Source organism: Apteryx mantelli, chromosome 5 (genome assembly GCF_036417845.1).
Source record: "Apteryx mantelli isolate bAptMan1 chromosome 5, bAptMan1.hap1, whole genome shotgun sequence".
Classification (NCBI taxonomy): Eukaryota; Metazoa; Chordata; class Aves; order Apterygiformes; family Apterygidae; genus Apteryx; species Apteryx mantelli.
The window spans coordinates 70,033,545-70,045,923 of NC_089982.1; the positions used below are offsets into that span (position 1 = coordinate 70,033,545).

Below are 12,379 nucleotides of genomic sequence, written 5' to 3' on the forward strand. Positions count from 1 at the left end.
TTTAGTCTGCAAAACAACTGACAGAATTTCCCCTCTGATTCCCATGTTAAGCCATTGCTGATGTAGCCCAGGATCTTGTTACTGTTGCTCATATGAGTTATTTGACTAGTAACAGAAGACCCATGTTTTACCAAAGAACTTGTGTAGGTTTTTTTTTTCTCCATCATAGAGATTATATTCAATGGCAAAAGAATTGAGGGTCAAAGCAAAATGTAATGTATTAGTGTCTTCATCTACTTTGTCTACATCTACCCTCCCATCCGTCTGGCCTCTGACTTCCTTAATGGTAGTCTTTCTTATTGTTACTAGGATCTGTAAGGATGGAACTTTCTGAACAACAGACATTGTGCAACAGACTCAAAAAACAAATAGAAGAACTCCAAACAGAGCTGAGGAGTGTGAGAACACTGAAGAAGCAACAGGCAAGTCTCCAGTTTCTACGTCCTTGTCATGTAGTGATAGAAACATGTAGTTTCTATTCCTTATGTCATGCTTTAAAATGTTAGCACTGTTTATCAGCTTTTCCATATGGGCAGATTTTTTTCCATTTAAAGATCATAATCTACAGCACAAGTAAATGAATGAATGTTACAGTACAGTAAATTTTATGGAGAGTATAAAACATGCTGAGAAAATTTTGATCACAGATTTTGGCTTGCACATAGAATTGAAAAATCACTTATGCACAGAAATCCAGTGAGTTCTTCTGGTTAAATAATAAGAGGCTGTGAATAATGAAATTTGGCCTTTTTCTTAGGAAGGAAGTAGCCAGAGCCAGATCAGATCTCTTCATGATGAACTGGAAAAAAGTCAGCATGAAGTTTCTGGTCTCAAGAAAGAGAATTTACTTCTGAAGGACACAATGGAACTGTTCAGTGCAGAGCTGGGGTCACAGAAGCAAGAAGCTGCACAGCTTCAGGATAGGGAGAAACAGCACAGAAGGTTTGCCTTAAATTCACACTTTTATAGTACTAGCTAGAGAGTTAATAATAATGACAGCATCAGAGGTGTTCTAAATGTGATGAGTGTCAGAATCTGCTTTTTCTACAGATACTCATTTTAGAGGTGATGAGTTTTGCAAAAGCAGTGGTATCACATTTCTTTCTCCAGCCATAATAAATGTTTGAACTAAACTGTTCACTTACATGTCACAGACAAATATATCCAGTAAAACATGCCCCACAGGAGTTACCTGAAAAAAGCTACTTAATGTCCCCCTTATTTGAAAGGGATTGGAAAACAAACCCAAAACACACCGAAGATCTATTAAAAAATGTATAGAAGTCTCTGAGAATAGTTATCAGGTTTTCAAACCCACTGTCCGTAGCTGAAAACAATGGTTGTTAACTCTAAAGGGGACACCTGGGGATGCCACAGACGTACTCTGTGGGACTCTGCTATGGCTCTAACAGCCAGGACCATGACGCCAGCTGCTGGCAATGGGCCTCCAGGCTGATGGGAGCCTGGAGCTGTATATGCTGTTAGGGCACAGGAAGGGCAAGCTGATCTGTAACTGTGGCTGTCTTTGTAGAAGGTGGATTACATCCTCTTGGTGTAGCCACAGTCTAGCGGCACATGTTGCATAGCAGTAGCAGCAGTCTTCCCACATCCATACACAAGAAGTGCAGTACTTACCTTTTACATGGGAGACAAGATTGGGGTTCACTGTCCAAAGCATTTGTATAGCTGTTGAATGCTTTGAAATTTTTGGATGGTAATACCACAGTCTCTTTGTGGAGTGGCTGAGGGATCTGGCACATGGGTACCTTTCGATTTATTTCTGCACTGGTGAATGCTGAGAATATATGGTCCTAGCTATTCAATCTGTGTATATAAAAGGATTTCTGGAGAGTACATCTTTAAGGGAATCCATTTAAATTTTATCCTATATAGTCTTGAGAAAAGCACTGAAAGAACATAATGTCTCTCTGCAGACTTTGGAAGTTGCCAGAATAATTCTGTTGCTGCCTACCAGTCAGTGGATATTGAAAGACTAAGAAAAAAAAAACTTTTTTCATTCACACCCTTTTGAAAATTACTTGGAAATGACTTTTCATTTCAAGCTTTTGAAGGAAGATCAACAGAAGGATTTGCAAACCAGAGAGTTTCATCACGGCCTTCCAGCTACCTTGAAGGAATTTAGAGCATCTGTTCACAAAGGGAAAAATTATTCACATGTTAGAAATGATGTCTAAAAGGCCTCAAAAAGAAAGAAGTTGCTAGGTTGGGATATAGTCTTCACAGCAGATAGATGGTGTGGCTCTATTACAGTAAGCATTTGGAAGGAAGTATTAATAGAAATTATGTGAGGAACAAACCTTCAAATACAAGCAGGTAGCACTGAAGAGTTCAAGTGGTCATAGGCACGTAGGATATAGCCTGCTCTGAGATTACCCATGGAAGACCTGGAACATTAACTTGTAGCTCTTGTTTTGCAGGACCATTAATTTGGGTAAGGGGATAGTTAAATTGGTGAGCGCATATAAATAACAGCTTTTTACTGTTACTTCAATGACAGTGACCTCCTTTTATGCTATATAGTTGTTTCTGATTTGAAAACTGATTGTAGTTTGGTATTTGCACATGCCAAATTTTTATTACTAATTATTTAAAATTAGTGTTTCTATTGTCGCCTGGTAGGCACAACCATTAATCTGCCTGAAGTAATCATTTTAATTTCCATTGTCTTGAATTGTGGGAATTCCACCTCCGGGACAAACCTTCTGCAAGGACTGGAATGAGAGCAGACAAAGGTTTTTTATGGGAAAGAGAGGATAAGTGTCAAAATAGATATTCAGAGGTAGAATAAAAACTCTTCTTCAGAAGATCCAATTCAGGGGTTCTGCTCCCATTTTCACTCTTATTCTCCTGCTTCTTCATTTGTGCAGAGTGGCAAATCAGTCACTCCCATGGCTATGCTCTAATTTCAAGGGCAGAAGCCATTTATGGACCTTTTGGCTTTTCCTGAAGCTTTTCAGAAATAAGTGAAAGGGGCTTAGAATTACATATTTTAAAAACCTGAAAAGGTAAACATTATTTTTTGTGAAAATTACAATTGTTAAGCTGCTGACTTTGACATCTGTGTGGGCTCTTTATAGTGAGTTCTCCAGGGTTTAACAAAACATTAGCAAACAAAAGGCAACACACTCATAATGATTCTTCAGTAAATGTCCATTGGTTTCAGGGTTGATATCAGAAAGCAAAATTATGGCTAGGCTTGAAAAAATGTCAGGCATTTTTTTAGTTTTCAGTTGACTGTGTTAATAAATGGCATATCTTTCAATATGTATTGTCTGTTTCAGACAAATGTTGTGCTTAAAGGCATTGTTACAACCTTTGTTATATATATTTTTTAATATTTATTTTTAGGATGGTAGATAGTATTAAGTGGCGTGCCATGATGTCATGAAATATAGCATTGGAGAGCCTCATCTTAAAATCCCAGAGATTTCAAAATAATGTTGCCTAATATAAGTGAGTTCCCACAATACATTATTGTCACACTTGACCATCAAGATTAATGTACAAACTAGAAAATAGCATCATATAAAACAGACCCTCCATTTCCTAAAGGTTGAAGGACAAGCATTTCTTGTCCAAGTAACTTCCCCCTTCCTCACTGTTAGCGTGGTTCTGCTTGAGACTGCAACTCAAGTGTCAAAGTCAAACCAGCAAGCAGATGCCTGGAGCTTAGCCCAGTTAACTACCTTTGTTGTGAATAAAAGACTTCAAAACTGCATGCTTTGATCAATGATAATAAACTAATATTAAAGCATTTGAGAATTCAGACTTATTTTAATACCAATCTGAAAGGCTACTGATAGAAGACCTCAAAGTCAAGCATAAAAAGGAACTCGACACACTGAAACAAGATCACCGGAAGGAAATCGAAAACATGTTATCTGATTTCAGCAGCACTCAGGCACATCTTCAAGCAAAGATTTTCTCCTTAGAAACTGAGTAAGTCATTTAAATAAGCTGTGGCTCATATTGGCAATGAGTTCTGTTTGTAATTTTTGTCCTTACTATATTTGATGTAATTTTTATTACATGGTGGAATATCATAAGCACTGAAATAGAAGTGCACAGGTATTTCCTTTGCAAACATAACAGGGCCCAGATACATGTTAATAAACTGTGAAAATTGTTTAATGTAAAGCAATATACAGTTTATATAAATCACACCCTGCACTTATGCTCAGTTTTATAAAGTGTATAATCATTTCTGTTGCAGATGATATCAGAGGCCTTTATCCATGATCTTGTACCTAATTTTGTTCAGCCGAGCAGCATCTTTGAGGTTAAGCTCTTGCTCATTCTCACTCCCTTGCAAATGTCCCAGGATATTCCCCAACTGCAGCCCCCACTAACTCATGAGAATAGATGCACTTTGCAGTGTTCTTTGGAGGTAAGCCGTTCTGGGGTGCTTCAGACACTACAGGAGTGGCCCCTAACACGTAATCCTTGTTTTCAGTCTTCTCCTCTCCTCTTACCCCAACTGTGCAGCGTATCCCTGGAAAAGAGACCTCTTTGCATGTAGGCAGGTCTCAAACCATTCAGACATTAAGTTTTTATCTTTTTATCTGAACTCTGAGATACACTAAATCAAGATTGTAAGATTGGGAGGGTTTTTTTCTCATGAAAATGTTTCCCTCACCAAAAAGCCCTGTGTTTCATATTCTGTAATACATTTCTGAGTATGGCAGGTGAACTTCATAGCACTGTTTCTCAAGTAGCAGAACTCTTGAACTTGGCTGATGAAATAATGACTTGCTTTCTCATGGGGCAATACTGTCATCTCTAAGAAGGTATAAGTTCTAATTTAATTTTTTTCCCTGATTAAAGCATTTAAAGAGCTGGACTCACAGTACAGGTTTTGCCTCAGAGGCTTCACTAAAGCAGCATGTCTATCCAAGCCTCTCTTTTCATAAAAGTTACAGTAATTTAGTGTCTCTGAAGCCTCTATCAATATAGTTTAAATTAGCCTGTGGATTCTAAACTTACTGAGTCAGAAAAGAGAACAAATAGATGGATTACAGACATGCATAAATAGTGTGACATAGGTCTCTTTACCTTAGGAAACCAGACTAGCAATATGATGTGCAAGCTTGTTTATATTTTACACCAGGGGCTTGATTTTACACTAGGCAGGCAATTTATTTTGGAATTCTGCAGCAGTCTACACTTATATGTTTTTAATATATATATGTGTGTATGTATGTATATATGTGTATATATATATATGTCTATTTTAAAAAATATTGTTTTATCAGAAAGACTTGACTATGTGCCTGTATTTTAGAACTTATAATAATAATTTAAAATTTATGGTAGAGTGTAGCCCAGGTGTCTCTTGAACCTGGTATGAGGAAGTTTTTTCTGGCTTGAATTCTTTCTATGGCACAGACTTAAAGTATTAGAAGAAAGGCCAAGAAAGCAAGAGTCCAGACCAGAAGATATGCACCTTATAAGCTGCCTGCAAGATAAAATAAGTGAGAGGGAAGAGATTATCAAGCAGCTGGTGGTGAGATTTTTCTTTTATATGTAAATGCATATTTTGGATTTTGCTGGAAGGCTCCATTCACTGTTTCTGATTGGTACTTTCTTTCTGCTTTGGAATATTCTGACAAATGTATATTTCCATAGCAAAGAGACACACATAGCTTCATCTCCCCTCAGGAAGGAAGAAAATTTCAGCATTCACTTTTAGCCAACACTGAATCTTACAGGAATCGATCCTTTTCTTTCAACACCAGTCTGGGATGTTTGACTCCTTCCATGAAGGTAAGACAGGCAATTCAATTAAAATTGCAAATCACGGTATTTTATTGCTATTTGAATCATACAGATATCATTTTCATAACAATAAAGGTCCTCTTCATTTTATATGGTGATGTTATTCAGTAGAATTCTTTCCAGTAAACAAACCCACAATCAGGTGCTGAATATAATATAAATTCAGTAGAAATATATAAGCAGATATTTAGGAGTATGTAAGCAGTTATAAAACACTAAACCCCCAAAAAAGAACTTGGTCTTTCACTGGGATAAGCACAGCCATTGCTTGCAGATAATTGGGAGTTGCTATTTGGGATATTGCATGCATCAAACAAAATTATGAATTGGGTTTGGGCTGCCCAGGATTTGCCCCTTGCCATTCCAGTCCCACTGTATTATACTATCTATGAGGAGTCAAGGAAAAAAGTGAGGGCAAACTGGTGGAAACTTAGCTCTCGGTACCGCTGCAAAGCTATCATCAGCTTTGATGTATCTATAACCTCAACACAACTTGTCTGAATTGGACCCACCTAATTCATGGATCCTCACAGCATACCCTGAGAGAGGAATTCATTTTAAATGCCTATAGAAAAAATGTGAACCTGCATTTTTGGGTGTTCCTCACAGGATGTCTAGGAATGAGATATTGTTATTATAGTATTAAGTGTGAGAAAATGCACATGTAATGCAGTTTTCTGTAATGATAAAACGCAGAAGAAGAAACTGGATGAGGTGCCCAGCCGTGTCGTCAGTGTTCCAAATTTAGCTTCCTATGCAAAGAGCTTCTGGAGCTGTGACTTGAGATCAAAAAGAAGTGCTCCTCAAATACCAAAATCTGCAAGCTTAGACCAGACTCCTGGCTGCCTCAGAATGGGCTATCTATCAGCACAGTCCTCAGGCAGCTGTGCTGCCACAAGGTATTTGTCCATTTTGCAGTGACTTGAAGATGATTGATAAATTAATTGGCACTCAGAATTTTTTAGGCATTTAAATACTTTCAACATTTGGAAATAAACAATGATGTAGGTTCCTGGCCTGCAATGAATTCTATGTACTCAGTTCTCTGCAGATAGACCCAAATCTTACTGCAGAAGTAGGCTATAATCACTGCCCAGCAGTGCTTACGACTGACATCCCTCCGCGTAGAAAGGAAGGAGAGAGGGGCTGCAGGTATTTGAATAAAAATGTGGTTAATGGTGAACATGGCCACTTAAAACTTTTGGCACATCTCAGTGGTTCTATTAAAGATGTATTTTTCTTTTCCACCTTTGTCTCCTTTTGCATTTGGTAAATGTAGATGGCATATTTTTATTTTAGGAGACATTTGAATGATTCTAGGCTAATAATTTGGCAAAGGGGTTTAGAGACTTAAAAACTGATTAACTGATACTTAATGGTCCTCTGGTGTCACACATGTAAAGATCTTTTGCTGTTCTTGAGTTCCAACAACTTAGTTTGCTGTTTTTTCTCAGAAAAGCTTAAATATTTTTTCAATTTTATGAGCTCTTATTTAAACTATGTTTAATGTTTTACAAACATAAATTAGATGACTCTTCAAGACAGTTAAACATTTATATGATTAACAACATTATGCAGAGTTATAATGGTAAATGTGAAAAAATTACCACTCTGCTTCAAGACAAAAGCATTCCCCCTCACCTGCCTCCTAGTGCAAATTAGTTATCCTGTGAATTGCATGTGCAAAGTTCCTTCCTGGAAGGCAGGCAGCGTTGCCTGCTCTCAAAGACAACACCCAGGACACCAGCTTTGATCCAGTTTGACAAGTCCTACATCTTAAAGATAAAAGCATTCTGTGATCTGCCAGATGACTGCAAAGGCAAGTCAGATTTGTATTTTAAAGGGAAATGTGCAGGGGCATTGAGTAGCTGGGCTGCTACTTACTTATTCTTTCAAATAAATGATAAATGAAATTATGAATTGCCACTATAATCTAACCAAAATTAATACAAAAGAGGATCAGAGTGCTGAAAAATCACGGAATATGTTATAGGATGAATTACAAAACCAGTTAGTATTTAGATAAATCTTTCAGTTTCAAATAAAACTATTTTATCCAAAATTTTTCATGCATACTTCATGTACTATGTACTTCATATTTTTTTTAAGATTGAATTGCAGTTGGGGTTTTGGGGGATTTTCAAGGCTTCATATTCTTGAAGCATCCATTTTTTATTTTTTGAGAGGCTGAATCAAGAACTATGTCCAAACACTTCTCCATGGCTGCTTAGCCCTACTTTACACTTTCCTTCGTGCTACTACCAGTGCTGCTAGTCCAGTTATCTGGCTAGCACAGATCCCAGTAGGAATTGAAGTAGGTTCCTTTTGGCATCATCCAGCTCGCGTGAGCAGATCCATGCATTGGATCATGAGTTTTTCCAGGGGTGGGGTGGGGCAGGAAATACATTAAATATTAGTAAGATTATAAGTGATACTAATGCTTATTTGTTTGTACAGGGCACACAACAGTGAAGCATTGCAAACCAAAGATGACCAAAAACGAAACCCCCAGCATCAAGAATGGTTTACTAAATACTTTTCTTTTTAAAGCAAACATGCTACTCAGAATTACTAGAAAAGATGTTTCCATTTTCTCTTGGGAAATGATAGTCTAATATATGATTTAGAAAAAAATAAAAATATTTATGTAATTTCCAAATACATTATTAGGAACAACTGCACTCTCTTACATCTAGTTACTATGGAATTACAGGCATGGATTTTGGAAAAAATGCAGTTTTTTAACATCCTCTGTAAACAATGAAGGAAGTGCAAAATTGTAGATATTGTTATGTGAAGAGAGTTTATAATCAAGAGAACATACCCCTCCACAATTACATTAAATATGCAATTTGTTCTCAGATACTTCCTGTCTGTCAGTCTGGCTCCAGCTGAAGAAACACCTTACTTCTGTAGGTGATTTCAGTAAATTTATGCATTTGTTTCATCAGCTGCTTAAAATCATTTCAGCTTATATTAATGTAAGTTTATGAGTTTGAATAGTTGTTAAACTTATTTTATGCTGTACAGGATGTGGTATACCTCCAAGAATAGCATGTTTATAGCAGGCTCTTTAAGAAATAGTTTCTGGTTAGATTAATAAACTATTATTTCCTCATTTTGTATAGTCAGTATTACAAAATAAGATTCCTGTTTCACTTCAACACATGTAAAAATTATCCTGATAAATCAGGATAATATGTAAGTATGCATATTAAAACTTGCTTGTAAATCATCCCTTTGTATGTTTGCAAAATAGCGCTGTTATGCTGGAGTCAGACTGATACTTTCAGAATTCCAGATTCATGGAAACTGCATATTTGGACATTTAATCTCAATATTGTTCTTATGCTTACCTAAATACAAAGTGAGTGAAGGACTACATTTATTATATCATGCTTGCCAACTCATTGCTGGGAAGGGATGGTGCTATTCTAAAAGAAGACACCCATAAATAAATTAGCTTAGGCAATCTGTCAACAGATGTTGTCAAAAAGACCTCCAGAATCTTTACTACTAAGTAGTGCTCCATAATAGAAACATTCTGTAGACTGAAACAGTACTGATGACCCAACATCCACACTTAGTAATCTGGGGGGGGGGGGGGTAATTATATTTTGCACCACCTCTACACTAGCTTGACATCAACAGAACACCAACATTGGGAGTGCATTACATAACCTTCAGGGTGCATTTTGCCATTTCATTTCATCCAAAAGGAATCAAGTTTTCATAGCCCAAGACCCCTTCACGATATAAGTGAGAGCCCAGGGGAGACAGCTGATTCACTTCAAAAAGCACTCTTGATCTGAGCTAAATGCAGACAAATCAAAGGATGCTTCTGCAGTGTTATTTAAGAATAATTTGCAGTATTTTTCCAAGATCACAAAACATGGTAATCTTTGCAAGTATTTTCAACATACTAGCAAAATCCAGTTAGAGGAAAGCTAGGGTCACCCTTTCAAGAAGGGACAGGATGCATTCTGGAAAACATTCTACTAAAAAACATAAGAGCTCTGCATACTTTCCATTTAAATATAAAGCCAATCCATATTTTTGCAAAAAGGATAATTTATTTGGCTCAGTTCTCTGTCTTAACTATTTATATTTGCAGTACAAATTACATTATACAAAAATCAGATAAAGTAGAAAGAGCAACACCACTTTGCACTGTTCAAAATATTCTTCAGATATGTAAAGGTCATGTTTGCTTCATTGGAGCAGGAATATTAGCAGATGCCTGTTCTAGGTAAGCTAATGGACCTTGAGGCATTTCCGCAGGCTTTTTGTGTTGTACACTGATATCTTCCAGGACCTGTTGCCAGTGTCTTAGTTTACCTAAATGTTTCTGAATTAATGCTTCTTTTCTCTGCAATTCATTCCTTAATTCTGAAACATCCTATGGGTGAAAAAAACATATATTAGTAAATAGACAGTATTCATAATAATCACCTCAGACTAAAAAAATTACAAAGTTTTTATATAAGTTCTTGAACTAATCTTATGGGGATTCTAACAGTGAAAAAGCACTTAATAGAACAGAGATAAAGCATCATGAATGCACTAGTTCTGTTCCCGTGGGTCACAGGCTTCAGAGAGATCATACTTTTGGCAGAATTAGACTGACTGGTTTGCTTCTTCAGGTCAACTAACATTATTCACCTTTGTGTTCCAAGAAGAGCTCGCATCCAGCTTCTTCACGTTGATGGTGAGAGCTATGTTAACAGCCTGAGTTCTACCAACATACAGTACCATGTTGAGAAACCCAGAATTAATGTGAATGAGGTGATCTAACTGTACTGGTACAGCAGCTTATCTAGTACAATACAGACAAATTAAACTTACCTCTTTAATTACTTGATCTGGTTTCTGGACAGACAGCTGCAGTCTTTTTTGTAGGAAAAAACATTCTGTTTGTCTTGCAACATCCAGAAATTTCTGGATACACTGATCAACACCTAAACATGCAACAGCAAAATTGAAAGAACAGATTCCAGAAAAGAAGTTATCAGGCTGTTATAGGTAGTTTTGTGCATGTTATTAAAAATACTTTTCTTCTAGAAAGAAAATCTTAAGGTTTACTAAAATGGATTTTAATGGTACATATTTATAAAAACAGAACGTATATTAGGTCTCTGTATAAAATGCTGCTCTGAAAACTTTCAGAACTTCTTGTAGAGGTGTAAGAAAACAGATTTTTTTTTTCCCCCATAGAAGTCTTCTTACATCTACTACAACAATAAAGACTGATAAAATATTTTGTGGGACTTGGCTAAATAAAGTATTTCACCACTTGCCTGAACAACAAGCTCACTGTACAGTTCTTGAATGCAAATATATTTAGGAGAATATTCTACCTTTAGAAATTATGCATTACTGTTTTGATTTAAAAAAAATTCCCATTCCAGCATATGAATATAACCCAGTACACAAAATAAAGTAGCTTTCACCAAGCATTTATGCTGGTTTTTAACGGGAACTTAGGAGTCAGGCCTGAGAAATTTTTCAGGAAAAAGTACACCTCTAAAAAGTATTCATGGGCCTTTTTTTTTAACTTTCTATTTATATCAATTCTGTGTTAATCCTATCTCCCCCAGATATACCCGTCACACAAGTTTTAAAGCACTGCTGCTAAGCAGTCTAGATCTTCCCTTTCCAACGTTTTATTATTGCTCCCTATGTACAGCTTCATACTAGCTTCCTCCTTTTTGAACCAAGTATTTAAACAAGATTCTCCACCGCACAAAAAACAAAGCAAAGCAAAGCACAGCACACCCCCCCCGAAGTCCGCTGTCACGCCAACCCTTCCCACGACCGCGCTCCCAGGCGGGTGCGGGGCTCCTCCCCGCACGGTGTCCCGCCGCCGTGACCAGAGCCGCCCGCGAGGGGGCGGGCAGCCCGCAGCCCCCCGGAGGCGGCGCCGCCGCTCGGGGCCTCAGCGAGGTTCCAAACCCCCCCCGGGCTCGGGCGGCCCGGTTCGCGCCGCCCCGGCCGCTGCGGCCCCTGAAACGCTCCGGAGCGCCGCAGGGGCGGCTCGGCCCCCCCGGGCCAAGCCCGCGGCGCGCAGCGCGGCCTCACCGGTGCGGATCTCCTCCTGGTCCGTCCCGTTCACGTAGTCCTGGCTCACCAGCGAGGCGAAGCAGGCCTGCGACACAGCGAGCGCCGTGAGCCCCAGCGCGGCCGCCGCCACGGCCGCCGCCACGGCCGCCCCCGCCCCGCCCCGCGCCCCCCGCACCTCAAAGGACGCTTCCAGCTCGTCCACGAGCGTGTTGTTGGGGTTGCGCGGCCCCGGCGGCGGCGCGATGAGGCCGGGCGGGCCGGGCCCCCCGGGCGGCCCCGGCGGCGGCGGCCCCGGCGGCCCCGGCGCCTGGTTCGCGAACATCCCGCTCAGCGCGCCCGCCATGGCGCGGCGCTGCGGGCGGAGCGGCGGCTGCGCATGCGCCATCCGCCCGGGCGGGGCGGGGCGGAGCGGAGCCGAAAGGGCGCGGGCGCAGCCCTGCCCCGCCGGGCCACCGTCGCTCCCCACGAGCCGCCGGCAGCGCAGCGCGTGCGGGGCGGCGCCGGGCGCGGTTCCCGCCTCGGC

General features: G+C 39.6%; 2 protein-coding genes across 2 annotated transcripts in view; one reads left to right on the top strand and one right to left on the bottom strand.

Moving 5' to 3' along the window:
* FAM184B (family with sequence similarity 184 member B) overlaps positions 1–9,773 on the top strand; it is a 55,080-nt gene extending 45,307 nt beyond the window's left edge. The window contains exons 9-15 of the mRNA XM_013960013.2: positions 310–422; positions 758–942; positions 3,814–3,960; positions 5,407–5,524; positions 5,680–5,784; positions 6,493–6,695; positions 8,254–9,773. Coding sequence (XP_013815467.2) covers positions 310–422; positions 758–942; positions 3,814–3,960; positions 5,407–5,524; positions 5,680–5,784; positions 6,493–6,695; positions 8,254–8,344 — 962 coding nt within the window. The 3' untranslated portion in view covers positions 8,345–9,773. The remainder of the gene's footprint in view (positions 1–309; positions 423–757; positions 943–3,813; positions 3,961–5,406; positions 5,525–5,679; positions 5,785–6,492; positions 6,696–8,253) is intronic.
* A 76-nt stretch (positions 9,774–9,849) lies between these two features.
* Positions 9,850–12,199, bottom strand: MED28 (mediator complex subunit 28). Its single transcript, XM_067298194.1, has 4 exons — positions 12,032–12,199; positions 11,875–11,941; positions 10,642–10,754; positions 9,850–10,195 (listed from the first exon to the last, which is right to left on the bottom strand). Exons 1-4 carry the CDS (start codon positions 12,197–12,199, stop codon positions 9,998–10,000), a joined length of 546 nt encoding a protein of 181 aa, XP_067154295.1. The 3' UTR covers positions 9,850–9,997.
* Between the last annotated feature and the right edge of the window lie 180 nt (positions 12,200–12,379).

Bases quoted from the DNA above. Each gene is read 5' to 3' on its own strand.
- MED28 (XM_067298194.1), bottom strand. From the start codon at position 12,199: ATGGCGGGCGCGCTGAGCGGGATGTTCGCGAACCAGGCGCCGGGGCCG. The intron at 11,942-12,031 runs GTGCGGGGGGCG...GCTGTGTCGCAG, and splicing joins AGCTGGAAGCGTCCTTTGAG to GCCTGCTTCGCCTCGCTGGT. The intron at 10,196-10,641 runs GTAAGTTTAATT...TTTCACCCATAG, and splicing joins CAGATCAAGTAATTAAAGAG to GATGTTTCAGAATTAAGGAA.